Here is a 24,264-nt window from a genome sequence, read left to right on the forward strand (position 1 = left end):
CTGTCATCCATGTGCCAATCTAAGAATTTCTTAAATGCCCCTAATGTATCTGCCTCTACTATCACACCTGGCAGGGCATTCTGCACACCCACCACTCTGTGTAAAGAAATTACCTCTGATATTCCCCCTATACTTTCTAACAAATCAGCTTAGAGCTATGCCTCCCTGCATTAGCAATTTCTGCTTTGGGAAAAATAACTCTGGCTGTCCACTTGATATATGCATTTATCATCATGTACACCCCTAACAGTCATCTCTCATCCCCCTACACTCCAAAGAGAAATGCCTCAACTCACTCAACCTAGCTTCATAAAACATGCCCTCTAATCAAGGCAGCATCCTGGTAAATCTCTGCACCCTCTCTAAAGCTTCCACATCCTTCCTATAATGAGGTGGCCAGAAATGAACACGATATTCCAAGTGTGGTATAACCAGGGTTTTATAGAGCTGAATCATTACCTCATGGCCTTGAACTCAATTCCCCAACTAATGAAGGCCAGCATACTATACGGCTTCTTAACCACTCTATCAACTTGCACTGCAACTTTGAAGGATCTATGGATGTGGACCCCAAGATCCCTGTGTTCCTTAACACTCCTGCCGTTAACCCTATTTTCTGCCTTCAAATTCAACCTTCCAAAAAGAATCATTTCACATTTTTCTGAGTTGAACTCCATCTGCCACTTCCCAGCCCAGCTGTGAATCCTGTCAATGTACTGTTGTAAACTACAACAACCTTCTACACTATACACAACTCCAAGAATTTACTCACATCTGGAAAAGCATTGACTTAATCGGGACATTCAGCATGGCATTGTGCCGGGCAGGTCATGTCTTCTGACCCTGTATTCTGTCTTTAAATTTGACCTTCCTAAATCAGTCACTTCACTTCTCAAGGTTGAACTCCATTTGCCATTTCTCATCCCAGCTCTGCAACCTACAACAATCCTCCATACTATCCACAACTCCACCAACCTTTATGACATCTGCAGACTTACTAATCTACCCTTACACTTCCTCATCCAAGTCACTTATAAAAATCAGGGGAGAAAACCACTGGTCACCAACATCCAGGCAGAATAAGCTTCATCTACTGTCACCTTCTGCCTTCCATAGAGAAGCCAATTCTCTAACTACACAACACACACAAAATGCTGGAGGAACTCAACAGGCCAGACTGCATTTATGGAAAAGAGTACAGTTGACGTTTTGGACCGAAACGCTTCAGCAGAAATGGAGAAAAATGCCAAGGAATAGATTTTAAAGAGGGGGCAGAGGAGAGAGAAACACAAGGTGATAGGTGAAACATGAAGGGAGAGGGATGAAGTAAAGAGCTAGGAAGTTGATTGGTGAAAGAGATACAAGGCTGGAGAAGAGGGAGTCTGATAGTAGAGGACAATAGGCCATGGAAGAAACAAAAGGGGGAGGAACACCAGAAGGAGGCAATGGGTGGGTAAGGAGATGTGAGAGAGGGAAAAGGGGCTGGGGAATAGTGAAGGAGAGGAGGGCAATACTGGAAGTTCGAGAAACTGATGTTCACGCCATCAGGTTGGAGGCTACCCAGGCGGAATATAAAGTATTGTTCCTCCAACCAAAGTGTGGCCTCAACATGATAGTGGAGGAGGCCATGGATAGACATGTCGAAATGGGAATGGGAAGTGGAATTAAAATAGGTGGCCACTGGGAGATCCTGCTTTCTCTGGCGGACAGGGTGTAGGAGCTCTCTATCCACACAGCCACGTTTTCCTGGATTCCATGCTTCCTGACTTTCTGTATCAGCTTACCATGGGAAACTTTATCAAATGGTTCACAAAAATCCATATAGTGTACACCACATCCACTGCTCTACCTTCATCAATGTGCTTTGTTACATCCTCAAAGTATTCAATTAGACTCTTGAGGAATGACCTGCCCCTCACAAAGCCATGTTGACTATAGCTAATCAGACTACGCTTCTCCAAATACTTATAACCCTGTCTCTAAGAACCTTTTCCAATAATTTGCCCACCACTGAAGACTCACTGGTCTTTAATTGCCAGGTTTATCCCCATTCTCTTACTTGAAAAAATGAACAATATTTTTCACCCTCCAGTCATCTAGTAGCATTCCCATGGACAGTGAGGACACAAAGACTATCACCAAGGCTCAGCAATCTCTTCCCTTTTATATCCTGTAGGGCCCCAATAACTTGTCTATCCTGATGATTTTCAAAAAATCTAGTGCATCCCCTTACTCAATGTCAAGTATATCAGCAAAGTATTCATTAAGGACCTCCCCTACCTCTTTCAACTCCAGGCATGATTCCTCTTCTATCCCTGATCAGTCCTACCCTTACTCTGGCCATCCTGTTCTTCATACACGTGTAGAGCACCTTGGGATTTTCATTAATCTTACTCGCCAAGGCCTTCTCATGCCCCTTTCTAGCTCGCCAAAGTGCATCTTCAGCTCCTTTCTGGCCACCTTACAACTCTCTAGAGCCTTGCCTGATCCTTGCTTCCTCAACCTTAACTAAACTTCTCACTTCCTTTTGACAGATCTTCCACATCTCTTTTCAGCCACGGTTCCTCCACCCACATCCTTTTCCTGCTTCAATGGGGCAAACTTATCCAGAACCCTGAAAACCTGTACATTTTTATTGCTCGTTTCTCTGAGAACATTTGTTTCCAATTTATGTTCCCCAGTTCCTGCCTAAAATTATTATAGTTACTGCCCCCCCCCCCTCCAGTTAAATACTTTACCATACTGTCTGTTCTTTTCCCTGTCCAAGGCTATAATAAAGGTCAGGGTGTTGTGGTCACAGTCTCCAAAATGCTCTCCCACTGAGAGATCTGACACTTGACCTTGTCCATTACCCAACACCAAATCCAATATATTCTCTCCAGTTGGCCTGTGTCAAGAATCCTTCTATGACACAGCTACCAAATTCTGCCCTATCCAAACCTTTTGCACTAAGGAGCTGCCAATCTATATTAGGGAAGTCCTCTGTGACAACAACCTTGTTAGTTTCACACCTTTCCAAAATCTGCCTCCTGATCTGTTCCTCCATGTCCCTGTTGCTATTGGGGGAGGGGGTCCATCGAATAGCCCCAAGTGGAGTGATTTCTCTCTCCTGTTTCTGACTTCTACCCACACTGACTCCGTAGACAATCCTTCCAGAACGTCCTCCCTTTCTTCAGCTGTGATATTATTCCTGAATAGCAATGCCATTACTTCATTTACATCCCTCCATCTCTTTTAAAACATCTAAACCTCAGAACATCCAGCAGCCATTCCTGCCCTTGTGACAGCCAAGTCTCCATAATGACCACAACATCGTAGTTCCATGTACTGGCCGATACTTGCTGTTTATCAGCCGTGTTCCTGATTCTTTCATTAAAATAGACACACTTCAACCCATCCCACTGGCTGCAATTTTGCCTTATCAACTGTCCGTTCCTTCTCACAGTCTCTCTACTCACTGTATCTACCTGTACAGAAACTGCTCCATCCTTTGACCCATCTTTTCCTGCAGAAGGGTCTTGGCCCAAAACATCGACTGTACTCTTTTCCATAGATGCTGCCTGGCCTGCTGTGTTCGTTCAGCATTTTATGTGTATTGCAAAGAAATAAACGTACTGGAAATGGAGAGGCCTTTGCTTCTTCATTCCTAAGCCTCTTGACCCAAAACCTCAAACCCTCCTGTCTAACACTGACCCACTTGCACAATGGCCGTTCCACTTAAACCAACCTTCGTTTTATTGGTATTTGCCAAGTACCTAATAAATCGTGATAACTGAAGCCAATTCTAAAGTCCAGAAAGGCCATGAATTCTTTGTAATTCTCATGCTGCCTTATCTTGAAGCAAGCGAATATTCACATTAACTGAAGCCCTCTGAAAAGTCCCAAAAGGTCCTGCTCACTTTTTAAATCACCTCAAATCGAGCATCTTTTGATGATGACTGAAGCTAGCATGATTTTATTTAAATGTAAAACTAATTTCAGTTTCCCGACCTTTAAGTTTAAAAAAAAAATCATATATCTGTGTTATCCACCATAGGAAACATCCTCTCCACATCCACTTTATCTAGTCTTTTCAACATTCGGTGGGTTTCAATGAGCCCCTCCTGCATTCTTCTCAATTCCAGTGAGCTGCCAAACGTTCCTCATATGTTAACCCCTTTATTCCCAGAATCATCCTTGTGAATCTCTCCAATGACAACACATCCTTTCTGAGATATGGGGCCCAAAACTGTTGACAATACTCCAAGTGCTGTCTTATTTGTGTCTTCGCCTTTGATGTTTGAATTTTCTCCCCATTTGGGTAATAGTCCGAACTACTGTCCATTTTACCAATTTGCATTAATGTACATTTCTCATCACTATATTCCACCTGCCACCTTTTTGCCCATTCATGATCTTGTAGTGCATTTAGAGATTGGCAGGTACAATGTTGTGGGCATCACTGAGTTGTGGTCGAAAGATCATAGTTGGGAGCTTAACACATTGTATTGTATGGACAGGCAGCTGGGCGGAGGGCGTGTGTGGGGTGACTCTGTTGGTAAAAAATGAAATCAAATCGTTAGAAAGAGGTGACATAGAATAGGAAGATGGAGGATCCTTGTGGTTGGAATTAAGAAAATGCAAGGGTAAAATTATCCTAATGGGAGTTATATACAGGCCTCCAACCAGTAGCCAAGATGTGGGACACAAATTACAATGGAAGATAGAAAATACATGTAAAAAGGGCAAAGTTACGATAGTCATGGGGTACTGTATTTCAATATGCAGATAGATTGAGAAAATCAGGCTGGTGCTGGATCCCAAGAGAATTTGCAGACTGTCCACGAGATGGCATTTTAGAGCAGCTTGTAGTTGAGCCCACTCGGGGTTGGGGGGGGGTCTCAGCTTCAGTTAAGGAACCCTCAGGAGACAGTAATCATAATATGATAGGACTCACCGGGCAGTTTGAGAGGGAGCAGATAAAGTCAGATGTAACAGTATTATAGTGCAGTACAGGCAATTACAGAGGTATGAGAGAAGAACGAGCCAAAGTTGATTGGAAGGCGAAACTAGCAGGGGTGATGGTAGAACATCAATGGCTGGAGTTTCTGGGAACAATTTGGAAGGCACAGGAAAGATACATCCCAAAGATGAAGACATATTCCAAAGTGATGAGGATGCAACTGTAGCTGAGAAGGGAAGTCAGAGACAGTATAAAGGGAAGAGAGGGCATTTAATATGGCAAAAACTAGTCGGATGTTAGAGGATTAGGATGTTTTTTAAGACCAAGAGAAAGCAACTGAAAAGCCATAAGGAGAGAAAGGATTAAATATGAAGAGAAGTTAGCCAATATTATCAAACAGGATACCAAAAGTGTGTTTTTTTTCCAAGATATTTGAAGAGTAAAAGAGAGATAAAAGTGCATATTGGAGCACTGGAAAATGATGCTGGAGAGGTAGTAATGGGTGGGGGGGGGTCAAAGAAATAGCGGATGAATTTAACATGTATTTTGCATCAGTCTTCATTGTGAAGTCGCTGTGTGCTAGAAATTCGAGAGTGTCAAGGGGCAGAAGTGAATGCAGTTGCTATCACAAAGGAGGAAGCTGAAAGGTCTGAAGGAAGATAATTCACCTGAACCAGATGGACTACACTCCAGGGTTCTGAAGGACTGAGCTGAAAAGATTGTGGAGGTTTGAGAAATGATCTTTCAAGAATCACTAGATTCTGGAATGGTTCTGGAGAACAGGACCCACTTCAATACCAGCACATCTTTTCTGAGATAAAGGGCCCAAAACAGCCAGCAATATTTGAAATACAGTCTGACCAATGCCTCTTTCAAGCCTCAGCATTACATCCTTGCTTTTATATTCGTCCTCTCAAAATGGATGCTAACTTTGCATTTGCCTTCCTTATCACTGACTCAGCCTGCAAGTTAACCTTTAGGGAATCATGCAGAAGAACACCCAAGTCCTTTTGCACCTATAATTTTTTAATTTTCTCCCCCATTTAGAAAATAGTCTACACCTTTATTCCATCTACCAAAATAGATCATTGTATACTTAACCTCTTCTCCCAATCTGTCCAGGTCTTTCTGTAGACTTCCTGCTTCTTCAACACAGCCTACCCCTCTGTCTATCTTCATGTCATCCACAAAGCTATTAATTTCATCATTCAAATCCATGTAACATGGATAGCAGTCCCAACACAGACCCCTATGGAACACCACTAGTTACTGACAACCAACCAGAAAAAGCACCCTTCGCCTCCTGCCAGCCAATGCTCTGTTCATGCTAATATCTTTCCTGTAATACTATGTGCTCTTGTTAAGCACCCTCACGAATTTTTGCCCTATTGTATGCCTTCTCTTTTGCTTTGACCTCTCGTCAACAACAATCGTGTCATCCTGCCTTTAGAATACTTCTTCTTTGGCATGTATATCTATTACATCTTCGAATTGCTCCCAGATATTCCAGTGATTGCTACTGTTTAGTGTTTCTTTCCATTCGACTTCTCTCTCATGCCCCAGTAATTCCCTTTACTCCACTGAAATACTGATCCATCTGGCTCTACCTTCTCTCTCTCAAATTTCAGGGCGAATTCTACCATATTTTGATCACTGGCTCCTAAGGGTTTCTTTGCCTTAAGCTCGCTAATCAATTCTGGTTCATTGCACAACACCCAGTCCAGAATAGCTGATCCCCTAGTGGGCTCAACCACTAGCTGCTCCAAAAAGCTCTCTGGAAATCCCCCTCTCAACAGCCAGCATAACCAACCTGATCTACCTACATATTGAAATCCTCCATGACTACTGTAATATTGTCCTTTTGACATGCAGTTTCTATCTCGTGTCGTAATTTGTAGACCACATCTTTACTACTGTTTTATTTGGGTGGGGGGAGGTGATCGGTATGTAACTCACATCAGGGTCTTTTTACCCTTAGCTCTATCCATAACCATTCTACACAATCCAATCCTATGCAACCTCTTTCTAATGATTTAATTTCATTTTATTTAACAGCAGGGCCACGTCACCCCTTCTACCTACCTGTTCTTTTCATACAATGTGTATCCTTGAACGTTAAGGTCCCACTACAATCTTCTTTCAGCCACAATTCAGTGATGCCCACATCATACATTTCAATTTCTAACTGTGCTATTAATTCATCTACCTTATTCCGTATACTATGTGCATATCACCTTAATTTCTGTATTCATCACACTTTGCGATTTTGTCCACCTTTTACATTGCAACTTACCATGTTGACTGCAATTTAGCCGTCTTCAGCCTCTCCTTGCTAGCAGTTTCATTACACATTGCCTGTATGTAAATCAACTACAGCATTATCACTCACCTCCCATCCCCCTGACAAATTACTTTAAACCTCCTGAACAGCTCTAGCAAAAGTGCCCACAATGATATTGGTCCCCCTCAGGTTCAGGTGTAACCTGCCCCTTTTGTTTGGGTCGTACCTTCCACAGAATAGACTCCAATGATCCATACACCTGAAACCCAGCCCCCTTCACTATTTCCTGAGCCACGCATTCATCTGCCAAGTCATCCTGCTCTTGCCCTCACTGGTGAGTGGCATGGGCAGCAATCCAGAGATTACTACCCTGGAGGTCCTGTTTTTCAGCTTTCTAACGAGGTCCCTAAAATCTCTCTTCAAGACCCCTTCACCTTTCACACCTATGTCATTGATGCCAACATGTACTAAGACTTCTGGCTGCTTGGCCACCCTCTCTAGAATACTGTAAACCTGATCTGAGACATCCCCAATCCTGGCTCTGTGGAGACAACATACCCTCCGGGTGTCTCCATCACACCCAATCTTGCCTCTATTCCAACGGAATCTCCTACCACCTCTGCAGTCCTCTTCACCCCTGTTCTCTTCTGAGCCACAATGCCAGAGACCTGGTCTGCGCTCCCCCCTCCCCACCATAATACTATCCAAAGTGGTATACTTATTATTGAGGGGAATAGCCACAGGATTACTTTGCACTGGCTGCCCATTCCCATCCTTCTCTTGGCAGTCACCCAGTTACCTGCCTCCTGCAACCTAAGGCTGACTATCTCCCTGTAGCTCTTATCTAACACTTCCTCCGTCTCCCTTATGAGCTGAGGTCATTGAACTTCCTTTAACAGATTCTCTGACGAGTTGCAGCTTGGTACCTGGTACAGGTGTAGTTACCTGGGAGGCTGGAGGTCTCCCAGAATTCCCACATATCATGTAGAGAACAAAACACCCAGAGCATTCTCCCTGCAATAACTTATGAGGAATAAAGAAGATGAAGAAACTTACCAGGTACCTACCTTGCTCGAGCTTGATAAGCCAAAGCCATTCCAGCACTGGCCCACTCTCAGAGTGGCCGCTCCGATTGCCCATGCCACTTTCTAATGAATCCCTTTTACTGATTGGGTGCTGTCCAACTCAGAAAAACTGCTGCAAAGTGCTGTCTTTTTAATCTTCAGCCATGAGCCTAAGTGAAAACGTATCTTCTTGTCATGCTCCTGCTCTCTGATTGGACGTAACCTAACGCTCCACATCCCCTTCAGACACAGAGAACCAAGCACTATGAGTTTTGTATTATCACCTTCCATTTTAATTCACATTGTACAGAGGAGAAGCAACAGATCGAGACAAAAGGGGGCTTGGACATTGGAGGAAGCTCCTCCGGACCGGACCCCCCACCCCACCCCACGGCTGCCTGATTCCTGCGGTGGCTTGGCTCAGTATCCCGCACCAGGAGCACTGATGGAGGGAGGGGCACGGTGGGCTCAGTACCCCTCAGCAGAGGGAGGGGGGCTGGTCGAGGGAGGGGCACAGTGGTATCGATTGGTTTTGGCCTTACTCAGCTCCACTCCTCCTCGCCCTCTCACACCTCCACACTCTCCCCATCATCCTCTGCCACTTATTCACTCTTTGATTCATTTATTCACTCACTCCCTCTTTCTCCCCACTCTCTCTCTGCTTTACTCACCCATCTTCCACTCAGCTTCTCTGCTTCATGTATTCAGACTCGTTCATTTTCATTGCCTCTTTCACACCCTCTCCTGCTTTCCATTCACCTGCACTGGCTCAATCACTCTTCCACTCAATCACACTTGTTCTCACCGACACATCCACATTCACACCCAGGCACTCCTCTCTCGGCTCATTCACTCTCGCTGACCGACTCACACGGTGACATTCATTCTGCACTCCTCGCTCTCACACTCACTACCCTCACTGAACGTCCCTTCTCTGCTCCCCAGTTGCTGCAGGGATTGGTTAGGGAGGAAGGAAGGGATGAAAACATCGCGAGATCTCCCAACCCTAGGCCGCTCCACTCCCCCCACATCCCCTTTGCCATTACCCAGCTACTGCCCTCCAGTGCCCCCCTGCCAGGCAGAGGGGTGGGCAAGAGCACCCTGTCCACACAGGTCCCCCACGGAGGTGCCGTCCCATCCAGGGGCGGGGCCGCCAGGGAAGGCCCCCTGCAGGCAAAGCTCGAAATTGGAGACGCCCAGGCCGAAGCCGCCGATGTCAAAACTAGCCAAGTGTCCCCGGCAGAGGGGACAGTGTGCGTCCTCGGGCTCGGCCGCACCCCCTCCCGTCCCCAGGCCTGCTAAGCCCCCCCCCTCCTCGCTGCCCGCCGGTGCCACGAACAGCTGGCGGCAGGTGGCACACTGGACCGCCCGCTCCCCCTCATGCTGCGGCTGGTGGGCCAGCAGCTCGGCCCAGGAGCTGAAGCCTCGCTTGCACATGCCGCACTCGAAGAGGGTGGGTGGAGGACGGGTGCCGAGGGTGGGGTCGGGCATGGCAGGTATGACCTCGGACACATGCTGCTGGGCACGGACCTCCTCCAGCTGCCGCTCGGCAGCCTCGGCCAGCTGCTGGGTGCGGGCGTCAGCCAGTCGCTGCTGGGCAGCCGCCGCCGCCACGGCCACCGGATCGTGCACGTTCTGGTGTTTGCTGAGGCCACCTGCGGTGTAGAAGCGGCGCTGGCACACGCCGCACTGGAAAGCGGGCTCGCCAGAGTGCTGGCGCTCATGCAGGCGTAGGCGGGCGGCGCTGGGGCAGCGCTGGGGGCAGAGACGGCACTGGAAGAGGCCGCTGGGCGAGGCAGCGTGGGTCAGCCTGTGCTTGGCCAGCACACTAGCTGTGTAGAAACCCTTGGAGCAGAGCTGACAGCGGAAGGGCTTCTCGCCGGTATGGGTGCGACAGTGCACGCCCAGCTCACTGGAGGTGTAATAGCGTTTGGGGCAGTGGGTGCAGGCGAAGGGTTTGATACCAGTGTGGGTGCGGCGGTGTTTGCTCAGGTCACCAGAGCGGTAGAACGACTTGCCGCACAGCGGACAGCAGTAGGGACGCTCACCGGTGTGGGTGCGCCCGTGCACCCGGAGCTCGCTGGCCGTGTAGAAGCGCTTGGGGCACTGGGAGCAGGGGAAGGGGCGCTCGCCGCTGTGGAAGCGGGCGTGGATCTTCAGCTCGCTGCCAGTGCAGAAGCGCTTGCCGCAGGACGGGCAGCCGTGGGGCCGCTCGGCGCCGTGGGTGCGCTGGTGCTTGACTAGGTCACCGGAACGGTAAAAGCGGCGGGGGCACTCGCCGCAGCAGAAGGGACGCTCGCCGCCGTGGGTCTGCTGGTGCCGTCGAAGGTCCCCGGAGGTGAAGAAGCGCTTGGCGCACTCACCGCAGGCGAAGGGGCGCTCGCCGCTGTGAAAGCGGCGGTGCCGGGTCAGGTTACTGCTGGAGTGGAAACGCTTGCCGCAGAGCGGACACTCGAAGGGTCGCTCGCCGGTGTGGGTGCGCTGGTGCTCCAGCAGGTGCCCCAGCCTGCCAAAGCGCTTGCCGCAGGCAGAGCAGGGGTGGGGTCGCTCGCCGGTGTGGGCCAGCTGGTGAGCCCGCAGTTCGCTGGAAGTGTAAAAGCGCTTGGGGCACAGCTGGCAGGGATAGGGGCGGCGGCCGCTGTGGAAACGCTGGTGGGAGGAGAGCTCCGAGTAGGTGGGATAACAGCGGCCGCAGATGGCGCACTCAAAGGGACGGGGGGCCCCGTGCCGGGGCCGGTGCAGGGCCAGGTGGCTGAGGGTGGCGAAGGTCTTTCCGCAGACGGAGCACTCGAAGGGGCGCTCACCGGTGTGAGTGCGGAGGTGCCGCTCCAGGTGGGAGGGGCAGGCAAAACCTTTGCCGCACTCGGGGCATGGGAAGCGATTGGGCCGGCGTTGACGTTTCACCCCCTCCTCCTCTTCCTCCACACCGGCGTGTGGGAGGGGCTCTGTGACTGCCCCATTGTGGCCCAGCAGGGGTGGAGAGAAGCCCTCCCGCACTCCCCCTGAATCAGGGGGCTCAGGAAGTCTGGGGGGAGAGTCGTCACCCCATCCCGCATCCTCGAAGGGGTCAGGTTCAGCCTCAGGTTCACGGTCGGGGTCGGGGTCAGAGCCGGCGTCAGGGTCAGTTTCAGGGTCAGCATCGGGGTTGGCTTCGGGGTCTGTTTCAAGGTCAGGGTGGGTGGAAAAGAGCTCGTCCCCCTCCTCCTCCTGCTTGGGGGTCCACACCAGCCCCTCCTCCTGTGTAGATGTCCTAGGGGTGGACGGCTCCTCCTCTGCTGTGATTTTGGCTGCTGCTGTTGCTGGCGACCTCGGGGACATGATGAAAGAAGATGGCCGGGGATCCCCTGCCTCTTGCCCCACTGCAGGGGGAGAGGGGTCTCGATCGGCGTCGGGAGTCTGGGACAGCTGAGGACATGGTGGAGACGACATTGCTGTGCGGGGGTGGGAAGGGAGAGGAAGGGCAGCACAGAGTCAAAGATGGATTGGGGCAATAGGCACAGAGCTCCCCAGTCCTTCCCTCACTGCCCCTCCCCTCACCTCTCATCAACTTGCCTCATACCTCTTTCACTATTCCCTCGCCCTATCTTCATCAATGCCCTTCCCTCTCTATTACTCCCCTCCCTTACCCCCCTGCCACACTGCTCCATCACCCCCTCCCACTGCTCCTTCACCCCCCCCAATCTCCTTACCGCAGCACAGTTTGGTGCTCCCTCACCATCCCTCCCAATGTCAAGACTATTGTTTATTGACTATATCTTCACATTCAATTCCAAAATTCCAAGCAAACTCAGCTCTAACCGCCGGATCCTGGGAGGTGATGCCCCCCTTTACTGCTGGACCCTTCACTTCACTGACTGACAAACCGCAGTCAGTACCGATGGGCGGCAACACCTCTGCCACGATTTTTCTAAACATGGCAGCCCCCTCCTCCCTCCACACGCACGGCTGCATGGCTAGGTTCTGCTCTATTTCACCGATGACCCACGACACTGGGCCATATCTCAAAAAACAAGGAGACAGAGAGCTTAATGACCAGACAACATCATGTCATCAGAGCAAAAGAACTGGTCACTCATTTCAGTGGAGGGTGGGGGGAAGGTGAGCACATGCTCCTGAAAACATGTCCCACCGTGCTGAAGGATAACTTCCAAACTGCTGTGCTCGAACTTGAATGGACTTAAGACAGATACTTGGTCTCACAATCTACCTTGCTATGACCCTGCACGTTTTTGATTACCTGCACTGCACTCTCTCTGTGATAGCCGGGGGTGGTAGCGGGTATAAGCTCCAACAACCTATTAAATGCTCCCAATGGCGTGCAACTCAAGTAGCCTCTGACAACCAAGTCCAGCTCCTGGCATTCCTGGGCAGCTTAGCTACTAAGCCCAGCAAAACCATTTCTACTGACTGGTGAAGGAGCAAAGGCAGGCCACTGGCACCTTAAAACCAGTCATATCAGGCAGCCACGGTTGGCATCTCATCCAGGAGAAGGAAAACTCTGATCTCAAACTTCTGCTGATTGCATGGGGAAGGCTTTGGGAGTAAACCCTGAGGGAAAAATCCAGAGCTGGAATCTGTAAGGCAGTGCTACACTGAGTTCAACACTGACCGGCAGCTCCTACGATGCTGCTGGTGCCAAACGGTACTGGTCCTTGCTGTTCTTTTAGGTACATCAGATGCACGAACAGAGGGAGCTTGCTACATGGGCAACAGCTTGCTCTCCATATCGTACTGCCCAGGCTTGTGTACCTAGACAGCCGGGATGCAATTTCCATGGTTAACCCTGGCCAATGGAGGTCTCAACATCATCATTCTTTCTGTAGCTATTACACTTCATTCTGCATTGTTATTGTTTTACCAAGTTCTACCTCAAAGCACCGTGTAACGATCTGATCTGTGTGAACAGTGTGCAAGGCAAGTTAAACACTGTGTCTCAGTACCAAAACGTCTGCCTCTCCCACAGATCGGTGGCCCCCAACATATCTTACACTCTCTGTTCCACTGCCTCTCTTTCACCCCTCCACAGTACAGACTCCCTTATCAACCTCCTTCGTGGTCAGTCCCCTCCTGCTCGCGCTCCCCACTCACCAATGCGACTCTCTAAACTAGAGTGTCCCAATGTTGGTCAGTGGTGACAAAGCCAGCTTTCCTACTCCTTGGTCCAGAGGTCCTGAGGGAGAAGGGGATATTTCAGTTGAGTTTCAGTGATCACATTCTGTCAGTCTCCCTCTCTGCCACCCTTGCTGCAGAAGGAACAGAAGAGATTACCCCTGTGCTCCAGTCTCTCTCATCATTAAATGTCCCTTCCCCCCTCTACTGCATCATCCCAACTCCCCAGCGTCGGAGTCACTCCCCTGCCCCTTCATTCCCTCTTTCTCTATCCACATTCCCTCACTCCCATACCTCTCACACCCTTCTCCTCACCCCAACCCTGTTCTTCCTCTATCTCGCTACCTCTTCCTGTACCTCTTCCCTACCATCCCAATCTATCTCGTCACTGTGGGTCTGACTCCCCCTCTCACCGTCACTCTGTCTCCGTCTCCCTCTCTCACCGTCACTCTGTGTCCGTCTCCCTCTCTCTCACCGTCACTGTGTCCGTCTCTCCCTCTCTCTCTTGTCACTCTGTGTCCGTCTCCCTCTCTCACCGTCAGTGTGTCCGTCTCCCTCTCTCTCACTGTCACTCTGTGTCCGTCTCCCTGTCTCTCACCGTCACTGTGTCCGTCTCCCTCTCTCTCACCGTCACTCTGTGTCCGTCTCCCTCTCTCTCACCGTCACTCTGTGTCCGTCTCCGTCTCTCACCGTCACTGTGTCCGTCTCCCTCTCTGACTGTCACTCTGTGTCAGTCTCCCTCTCTCTCACCGTCACTGTGTCCGTCTCCCTCTCTCACCGTCACTGTGTCCGTCTCCCTCTCTCTCACCGTCACTCTGTGTCCGTCTCCCTCTCTCACCGTCACTGTGTCCGTCTCCCTCTCTCTCACCGTCACTCTGTATCCGTCTCCCTCTCTCTCTCCGTCACTGTGTCCGTCTCCCTCTCTCACCGTCACTCTGTGTCCGTCTCCCTGTCTCTCACCATCACTGTGTCCGTCTCCCTCTCTGACTGTCACTCTGTGTCCGTCTCCCTCTCTCTCACCGTCACTGTGTCCGTCTCCCTCTCTCACTGTCACTCTGTGTCCGTCTCCCTCTCTCTCACCGTCACTCTGTGTCCGTCTCCCTCTCTCTGTCACTGTATCCGTCTCCCTCTCTCTCACCGTCACTCTGTGTCCGTCTCCCTCTCTGACTGTCACTCTGTGTCCGTCTCCCTCTCTCTCACCGTCACTGTGTCCGTCTCCCTCTCTCACTGTCACTCTGTGTCCGTCTCCCTCTCTCTCACCGTCACTCTGTGTCCGTCTCCCTGTCTCTCACCGTCACTGTGTCCGTCTCCCTCTCTGTCACTCTGTGTCCGTCTCCCTCTCTCTCACCGTCACTCTGTGTCCGTCTCTCTCTCTCACCGTCACTCTGTGTCCGTCTCCCTCTCTCACCGTCACTGTGTCCGTCTCCCTCTCTCTCACCGTCACTGTGTCCGTCTCCTTCTCTCACCGTCACTGTGTCCGTCTCCCTCTCTCACCGTCACTCTGTGTCCGTCTCCCTCTCTCACCGTCACTGTGTCCGTCTCCCTGTCTCTCACCGTCACTCTGTGTCCGTCTCCCTCTCTGACTATCACTCTGTGTCCGTCTCCCTCTCTCTCACCGTCACTGTGTCCGTCTCCCTCTCTCACCGTCACTCTGTGTCCGTCTTCCTCTCTCTCGTCACTCTGTGTCCGTCTCCTTCTCTCACCGTCACTCTGTGTCCGTCTTCCTCTCTCTCGTCACTCTGTGTCCGTCTTCCTCTCTCTCGTCACTCTGTGTCCGTCTCCTTCTCTCACCGTCACTGTGTCCGTCTCCCTCTCTCACCGTCACTGTGTCCGTCTCCCTCTCTCACCGTCACTGTGTCCGTCTCCCTCTCTCTCACCGTCACTCTGTGTCCGTCTCCCTGTCTCTCACCGTCATTGTGTCCGTCTCCCTCTCTGACTGTCACTCTGTGTCCGTCTCCCTCTCTCTCACCGTCACTGTGTCCGTCTCCCTCTCTCACTGTCACTCTGTGTCCGTCTCCCTCTCTCTCACCGTCACTCTGTGTCCGTCTCCCTGTCTCTCACCGTCACTGTGTCCGTCTCCCTCTCTGACTGTCACTCTGTGTCCGTCTCCCTCTCTCACCGTCACTGTGTCCGTCTCCCTCTCTCTCACCGTCACTGTGTCCGTCTCCCTCTCTCACCGTCACTCTGTGTCCGTCTCCCTCTCTCTCCGTCACTCTGTGTCCGTCTCCCTCTCTCTCACCGTCACTCTGTGTCCGTCTCCCTCTCTCTCACCGTCACTGTGTCCGTCTCCCTGTCTCTCACCGTCACTGTGTCCGTCTCCCGCTCTCACCGTCACTCTGTGTCCGTCTCCCTCTCTCTCACCGTCACTCTGTGTCCGTCTCCCTCTCTCTCACCGTCACTCTGTGTCCGTCTCCCTGTCTCTCACCGTCATTGTGTCCGTCTCCCACTCTGACTGTCACTCTGTGTCCGTCTCCCTCTCTCTCACCGTCACTCTGTGTCCGTCTCCCTGTCTCTCACCGTCACTGTGTCCGTCTCCCTCTCTCACTGTCACTGTGTCCGTCTCCCTCTCTCTCACCGTCACTCTGTGTCCGTCTCCCTCTCTCACTGTCACTGTGTCCGTCTCCCTCTCTCTCACCGTCACTCTGTGTCCGTCTCCCTCTCTGACTGTCACTCTGTGTCCGTCTCCCTCTCTCTCACCATCACTGTGTCCGTCTCCCTCTCTCACTGTCACTCTGTGTCCGTCTCCCTCTCTCTCACCGTCACTCTGTGTCCGTCTCCCTGTCTCTCACCGTCACTGTGTCCGTCTCCCTCTCTCACCGTCACTCTGTGTCCGTCTTCCTCTCTCTCGTCACTCTGTGTCCGTCTCCTTCTCTCACCGTCACTCTGTGTCCGTCTTCCTCTCTCTCGTCACTCTGTGTCCGTCTCCTTCTCTCACCGTCACTCTGTGTCCGTCTCCCTCTCTCACCGTCACTCTGTGTCCGTCTTCCTCTCTCTCGTCACTCTGTGTCCGTCTCCTTCTCTCACCGTCACTGTGTCCGTCTCCCTCTCTCACCGTCACTCTGTGTCCGTCTCCCTCTCTCACCGTCACTGTGTCCGTCTCCCTCTCTCTCACCGTCACTCTGTGTCCGTCTCCCTCTCTCTCACCGTCAGTGTGTCCGTCTCCCTCTCTCACCGTCACTCTGTGTCCGTCTCCCTCTCTCTCACCGTCACTCTGTGTCCGTCTCCCTGTCTCTCACCGTCACTGTGTCCGTCTCCCTCTCTGACTATCACTCTGTGTCCGTCTCCCTCTCTCTCACCGTCACTGTGTCCGTCTCCCTCTCTCACCGTCACTCTGTGTCCGTCTCCCTCTCTCTCACCGTCACTCTGTGTCCATCTCCCTCTCTCTCCGTCACTGTGTCCGTCTCCCTCTCTCACCGTCACTGTGTCCGTCTCCCTCTCTCTCACCGTCACTCTGTGTCGGTCTCCCTCTCTCTCACCGTCACTCTGTGTCCGTCTTCCTCTCTCTCGTCACTCTGTGTCCGTCTCCTTCTCTCACCGTCACTCTGTGCCCGTCTCCCTCTCTCTCACCGTCACTCTGTGTCCGTCTCCCTCTCTCACCGTCACTCTGTGTCCGTCTCCCTCTCTCACTGTCACTGTGTCTGTCTCCCTCTCTCTCACCGTCACTGTGTCCGTCTCCTTCTCTCACCGTCACTGTGTCCGTCTCCCTCTCTCACCGTCACTGTGTCCGTCTCCCTCTCTCTCACCGTCACTGTGTCCGTCTCCTTCTCTCACCGTCACTGTGTCCGTCTCCCTCTCTCACCGTCACTTTGTGTCCGTCTCCCTCTCTCACCGTCACTGTGTCCGTCTCCCTCTCTCTCACCGTCACTCTGTGTCCGTCTCCCTGTCTCTCACCGTCACTGTGTCCGTCTCCCTCTCTCTCACCGTCACTCTGTGTCCATCTCCCTCTCTCACTGTCACTCTGTGTCCGTCTCCCTCTCTCTCACCGTCACTCTGTGTCCGTCTCCCTCTCTCTCCGTCACTGTGTCCGTCTCCCTCTCTCACCGTCAGTGTCCGTCTCCCTCTCTCTCACCGTCACTCTGTGTCCGTCTCCCTGTCTCTCACCGTTACTGTGTCCGTCTCCCTCTCTGACTGTCACTCTGTGTCCGTCTCCCTCTCTCTCTCGTCACTGTGTCCGTCTCCCTCTCTCTCACCGTCACTCTGTGTCCGTCTTCCTCTCTCTCGTCACTCTGTGTCCGTCTCCTTCTCTCACCGTCACTCTGTGTCCGTCTCCCTCTCTCTCACCGTCACTCTGTGTCCGTCTCCCTCTCTCACCGTCACTGTGTCCGTCTCCCTCTCTCTCACCGTCACTGTGTCCGTCTCCCTCTCTCACCGTCACTGTGTCCGTCTCCCTCTCTCTCACCGTCACTGTGTCCGTCTCCTTCTCTCACCGTCACTGTGTCCGTCTCCCTCTCTCACCGTCACTGTGTCTGTCTCCCTGTCTCTCACCGTCACTCTGTGTCCGTCTCCTTCTCTCACCGTCACTCTGTGTCCGTCTCCCTCTCTCTCACCGTCACTCTGTGTCCGTCTCCCTCTCTCACCGTCACTCTGTGTCCGTCTCCCTCTCTCACTGTCACTGTGTCCGTCTCCCTCTCTCTCACCGTCACTGTGTCCGTCTCCCTCTCTCACCGTCACTGTGTCCGTCTCCCTCTCTCTCACCGTCACTGTGTCCGTCTCCTTCTCTCACCGTCACTGTGTCCGTCTCCCTCTCTCACCGTCACTGTGTCCGTCTCCCTGTCTCTCACCGTCACTCTGTGTCCGTCTCCCTCTCTCACCGTCACTCTGTGTCCGTCTCCTTCTCTCACCGTCACTCTGTGTCCGTCTCCCTCTCTCTCACCGTCACTCTGTGTCCGTCTCCCTCTCTCTCACCGTCACTCTGTGTCCGTCTCCCTCTCTCACCGTCACTGTGTCCGTCTCCCTCTCTCTCACCGTCACTGTGTCCGTCTCCCTCTCTCACCGTCACTGTGTCCATCTCCCTCTCTCACCGTCACTCTGTGTCCGTCTCCCTCTCTCACCGTCACTCTGTGTCCATCTCCCTGTCTCACCGTCTGAATCACTTATCAACACCCCTCCCTGCCTGTCCCAATCTCAGTCTCTCTCTAAAATGTCTCTGTGTGTCCAAATCCCAATCTTTATCTACTCCCTTCCCATCCGTCTCCATCCCAATCTCTTTCCAACACCTATCTCTGACTGTCCCAATCCCAATCTCTCACCAACACATCTGTTTCTCCCCATCCCAATTTCTTCCCAGCACCTCTCTCCGTCCGCCTCACTGGAACATCTCCCCAATGCCTCTGTCCAGCTGTCCCCATCCCAATCACTTCCCAACACTTCTCTATGTCTGTCCCCATCCCAATCTCTTCCCAACACCACTCTCCCACTGTCTCCATCTCAGTCTCTCCCTGTCAGACTCCATCCCAATCTCTCCCCAACACCCCATTACACCTGTCCCCATCTCAATCTCTTCCCAACACCTCCCTCCATCCATCACCATACAATCTATTCTCAACACCCCTCTCCACCAGTCTCAATCTCTTCCCAACACCTCTCTGCATCTGTCCTCATCCCAAACTCTTCCCAACCCCTGTCTCCACTTGCTCCGATCTCAATCCTTCCCCGCCATCTCTCTCTGATTATGCCCACCCCAATCCCTTCCCAACACTTCTCTCCATCTGTCCACATCCTAATCTCTCCCCACAACTTTCCTCCCTGGTTCACATCCCAATCTCTAAATAACATATCTCTCGGTCTGTCCCTATCCCAATCTCTTCCCAACACCACTCTCTGTCTGTCTTCATCTCAGTATCTCCCTAACACTTCTCTCCGCCTGTTCCAATCCCACTTATCAACACCCCTCTCTTCCTGTCCCAATCTCAGTCTCTCTCTAAAACGTTTCTCTGCCTGTCCAAATCCCAATCTTTCCCCACTACTTTTCCCATCCATCCCCATCTCAATCTCTTCCCAACACGTCTTTCCACCTGTCCCCATTGCAATCACTCCCCAAAACCTTTCTCCACCTGACCCCATCCAAATCTCTCCCCAACACTTCTCTCTCTGACAGTCCCCATCCCAGTCACTCCTAATACCACTCTCCTTCTGTCCTGCCTGTTTCCATCCCAAACTCTCCACACCACCTGTCTGTACCCATCCCTATCTTTCCCCCAACATGTCTCTCCGTCTGTTCAAATCCCAATCTTTCCCCAACACAACTCTCCTTTTGTCCCATCCAAATTTCTGCCCAACACCTCTCTCTGCCTGTTCCTATCTCAATCTCTCCACAACTGCTCAATCCATCTGTTCCCATCCCAATCACTCCCAACACTAGTCTCTGTCTGTCCACATCCCAATCTCTCTGGCTGTTCCTATCCCAATCACTCCCAACACCAGTCTCTGTCTGTCCACATCCCAATCTCTCTGGCTGTTCCCATCCCAATCACTCCCAACACCAGTCTCTGTCTGTCCCCATCCCAATATCTCCCCAGCATCTCTTTCCGGCTGTTCCTATCTGAATCTTTCCACAACCGCTCAATCCATCTGTTCCCACCCCAATCATTTCCAACACCAGTCTCCACCTGTCCTCATCCCAATCTCTCCCAACACTTCTCTCTGCCTGTCCCAATCCCAATTAGATCCCATCACACCTCTCTACCTGTCCCAATCTCAGTCTTTCTCTAAAATGTCTCTTCGTCTGTCCAGATCCCAACCTTTCCCTGCCACCATCCTCATCCCAATCTCTTCCGAACACCTCTATCCATCTGCCCGATTTCAACATCTCCCCTAATCGTCTCTTCGACAATCCCCATCTGCATCACTCCCCAACACCCCTCTCTGTCTGTCTCTCAATCTCTCTCCTCCTTCACACCGCATTCCAATCTCTCTTCCCAACGCCTCTTCACCTGTTCCCATTCCAATTTCTCCCCAACACATCCACCTGTCCGCATGCCAATCTCTCCCCAACACCTCTCTCCAGCTGTCCCCATCCCAGTCTATTCCCAATACCTGTCGGCATCCAAATCTCTCTCCTACAGCTCGAGCTATCAGTTCCCATCCCAATCTCTTTCAACACATCTCTGCGCCTGTCTCATCCCATTCTCCATTAGCTCTCTCTGTTTCCATCCCATCACTACTCAACACCTCTCTCTACCTGTCCCCATCCCCATTTGTCTCCAAAACCTTTCTCCACCTGTCTGCATCCCAAGATCTCTCACTATCTCTCTGCATCCCAATCACTCCCCAATACCTCTCTCCAGCTGTTCCCATCCCAATCTCTTCACAACACCTCTCTCCAACTGTCCCCATCTCAATCTCTCTGTCTGACCTCATCCCAATCACTCTCCCCATCACCTCTCTTCCTGTCTGAATTGCAATCTTTCCCCATCCCAATGTCTTCCCAACAACTCTCTCTGCCTGTTCCCTTCCCAATCTCTCCCAACAACTCGATCCATCTGTCCCTATCCCACTCTCTGTATAATACCTCTCTTTGTCTGTCCCCATCCCAATCTGTCCTCAACCTCTCTCCAACTGCCCCATTGCAACATCTCCCAACACCTTTCTGTCTGTCTCCATCTCAATTTCTCTCCCTCTCAGGCCACGTTCCAGTCTCTCTCCGTCTTTCCCGACGCTAATCCCTCCCCATCACATAGAACATACAGCACAGTACAGGCCCTTCGTCCCACCATGTTGTGCCAAACATGTAACCTACTTTAAAAACTGCCCAGAATTTCCCTACGACATAGCTCTCTATTTTTATAAGCTCCATGTACCTATCTAAGTGTCTCTTAAAAGACCCGATTTTATCTTCCTCTACCACCGTCACTGGCAGTGCATTCCACACACCCACCACTCTCTGTGTGAAAAACTTGCCTCTGACATCCCCCTTTTACCTACTTCCAAGCACCTTAAAACCATGCCCTCTTGTGTTAGCCATTTCAGCCCTGGGAAAAAGTCTTTGGCTATTCAAACAATCAAAGCCCCTCATCATCTTGTATATCTCTATCAGGTCACCTCTCATCCATCACTCCAAGGAGAATAGGCTAAGTTCATTCAACCTATTCTCATAAAGCACACTCTCCAATTCAGGCAACATTCTTGTAAATCTCCTCTTCACTCTCCCTATAGTATCCACATAGTGAGGTGACCAGAACTGAACACAGTACTCCAAGTGGGGTCTGACCAAAGTCTTACATAGTTGTAACATTACCTCACAGCTCTTGATCTCAATCCCACAGTTGATGAAGGCCATCACACCAAACGCCTTCTTAACAAAACTGTCAACCTATGCAGCAGCTTTGTGTGTTACACAGACCCCAAGATCCCTCTGATCCTTCACACTGCCAAGAGTCTTACCACTAATATTACATTCTGTCTTCAAATTAGACCTACCAAAATTAACCACTTCACATTTATCTGGATTGAACTCCACCTGCCACTTCTCAGCCCAGTTCTGCATCCTATTGATCTCCCGCTGTAACCTCTGACAATCCTCCAGACTATCCACAACACCCCCAACTTTTGTGTCGTCAGCAAACTTACTAACCCACCCTTCTACTTTTTCATCTAGGTCATTTATAAAAATCACAAAGAGGAGGGGTCCCAGAACAGATCCCTGCTAAAACACCACCAGTCACTGACCGCTATGCAGAATACAAACCAGCTACATCCACCCTTTGCCTTCTGTGGGCAAACCAGTTCTGGATCCACAAAGCAAGGTCTCCTTGGATCCCATGCCTCCTTATTTTCTGAATGAGCCTTGCATGGTGAACCTTATCAAATGCCTTACTGAAATCCATATACACTACATCCACTGCTCTACCTTCATCAATGTGTTTTGTTACATCCTCAAAGAACTTAATCAGGCTTGTAAGGCATGACCCACCCTTGACAAAGCCATGCTGACTATCCCTAATCAGATTATGTCTCTCCAAATGCTCATAAATCCTGCCTCTCAGGATCTTCGCCAACAATTTGCCCACCACTGAAGTAAGACTCACTGGTCTATAATTTCCTGGGTTACCTCTACTCCATTTCTTGAACAAGAGAACATTTGCAACTCTCCAATCCTCCAGTTCTTCTCCCTTCCCTATTGATGATGCACAGATCATCGCCAGAGGCTCAGCAATTTCCTCCCTTGCTTCCCACAATAGCCTAGAGAATATGCCATCCAGTCCCAGCGATTTATCTAACTTAATGCTTTTCAAAAGCTCCAAAACATCCTCTTTCCTAATGCCTATATGCACAAGCATTTCAGTCTGCTGTAGATCATCCCCACAATTATCAAGGTCCTTTTTCCTCCCCAACCTATTTCTCCGTCTGTCTCCATCCCAATCTCTACCCAATACTTCTCGCCGACTGCCCCATTCCATCTGTCTGCCAATCTCTCCCCAACACCTCTCTCCACTTGTTGCCATTCAATCTCTTCTCATCACCTCTGTCCATCAGTCCCATCCCATTCTATTCCCAACACCTCAATCTGTCTTTTCCCATCCCAATCTCTTCCAACATTTCATCACCTGTCCTCATCCCATTCTCCATCACCTCTCTGACAGACTTCTCTCCGTCTGTCTCCATTTCAATGACTCCACAAAACCTTTCCCAATCATTCCCCAACTGCTCTCCCCGCCTGTCCCTTCCCCAATCACATCCCATCACCTCTCTGACCATTCCCTTCGCAATCTCTTCCTAACACCTGTCTGCCTGTCCCCATCCCAATCTATCTCCAACACCTTTCTCCATCTGTTCCCATCAATCATTCCCCCAAAACCTCTCTCTATACTCATTGCAGTCTCCCCAACACCTCTCTCTGTCCCCATCCCAATCTCTTCCCAACACCTCTCTCCATTAGTCCCCGTCCCAATCTATTCCCAACACTTCTCCCTGCTTATCTCCATCTAAATATCTCCCCAACACCTTGATGTCTTTTCCCATCCCAATCTCTTCCAACATCTCAGCACATCCTCATCCCATCCTTCATCACCTCTCTGTGTCTCCATTGCAATGACTCTACAAAACCTTCCCCAATCTTCCCCCAAGTGCACTCCCTGCCTGTTCTCTTCCGAATCTTTCCCCATCACCTGCCTACCCTGTCACAATCTTCCCAAAACCTCTCTCTGCCTCTTCCCATCCCAATCTCTCCCCAACACCTCTCTCTGCCTGTGCCCATCCCGATCTCCAAACATCTCTCTCCACCTGTCCCAATCTCAATCTGTCTCCCTGTTAGATGGCATCTGATTCTCTCACCCCATCACCTCTCACTGCCTGTCCCAAACCCAATCATTCCTCAATGCCTGTGTCTGCCTGTCACTCTCTCAATCTCTCGCCCCATCAGCCCCATCCCAATGACTCCCCAACACCTCTCTTCGTCTGTCCCAGCCCAATCTCTTCCCAACACCCTTCTCCACCTGTCCCCATCACAATCTCACCCCAACACCTCTCCCCATTCCAAGCTCTCCCCAACACCTCTGACCCCGTCTGCATCCAATTTTCTCCCCAGCACCCCTCTCTGACTGTCCCCATCCCAATCACTCATCAACACCTCTCTGTCTGAACCCACCCGACTCTCACCAACCTTTCTCCACCTGTCCCCATCCCAATCGCTCTGCAACACCTCCCTCTATCTGTCTCCATCCTAATCTCTCACCAACACCTCTCTCCACCAGTCCCGATCTCAATCTCTCTCCTCATCAGACCGCATCCCAATGTCCCTCCACATCACTTCACTCCATCTGTCCGAATCACAATCTCTTTCCACCGCTCCCCATCTTAATCCATTCCCAGCATGTTTCCATCTGTCCACAAGCTAATCTCTCCCCAACACCTTGCTCCGCCTGTTCCAT

The 24,264-nt window shown here is 51.1% G+C and overlaps 1 protein-coding gene across 8 annotated transcripts in view; it reads right to left on the bottom strand.

The window, feature by feature from the left end:
* Nucleotides 1-8,546: 8,546 nt before the first annotated feature.
* The window catches only part of LOC134355351 (zinc finger protein 436-like), a 139,203-nt gene continuing 123,485 nt past the window's right edge, over nucleotides 8,547-24,264 (bottom strand). For 7 of the 8 annotated variants that reach the window (XM_063065113.1, XM_063065110.1, XM_063065108.1 and 4 more), the window contains 2 exons: nucleotides 13,376-13,457; nucleotides 8,547-11,718 (listed from right to left, as the gene is read on the bottom strand). In XM_063065113.1, the coding sequence (XP_062921183.1) occupies nucleotides 9,338-11,716 (2,379 nt within the window). In that variant the 5' untranslated portion in view covers nucleotides 11,717-11,718; nucleotides 13,376-13,457 and the 3' untranslated portion in view covers nucleotides 8,547-9,337. Of the gene's footprint in view, nucleotides 11,719-13,375; nucleotides 13,531-24,264 lie in introns of all 8 variants that reach the window. The other variant, XM_063065115.1, reaches the window with a different exon arrangement.

Source organism: Mobula hypostoma, chromosome 13 (assembly GCF_963921235.1).
Source record: "Mobula hypostoma chromosome 13, sMobHyp1.1, whole genome shotgun sequence".
NCBI lineage: Eukaryota > Metazoa > Chordata > Chondrichthyes > Myliobatiformes > Myliobatidae > Mobula > Mobula hypostoma.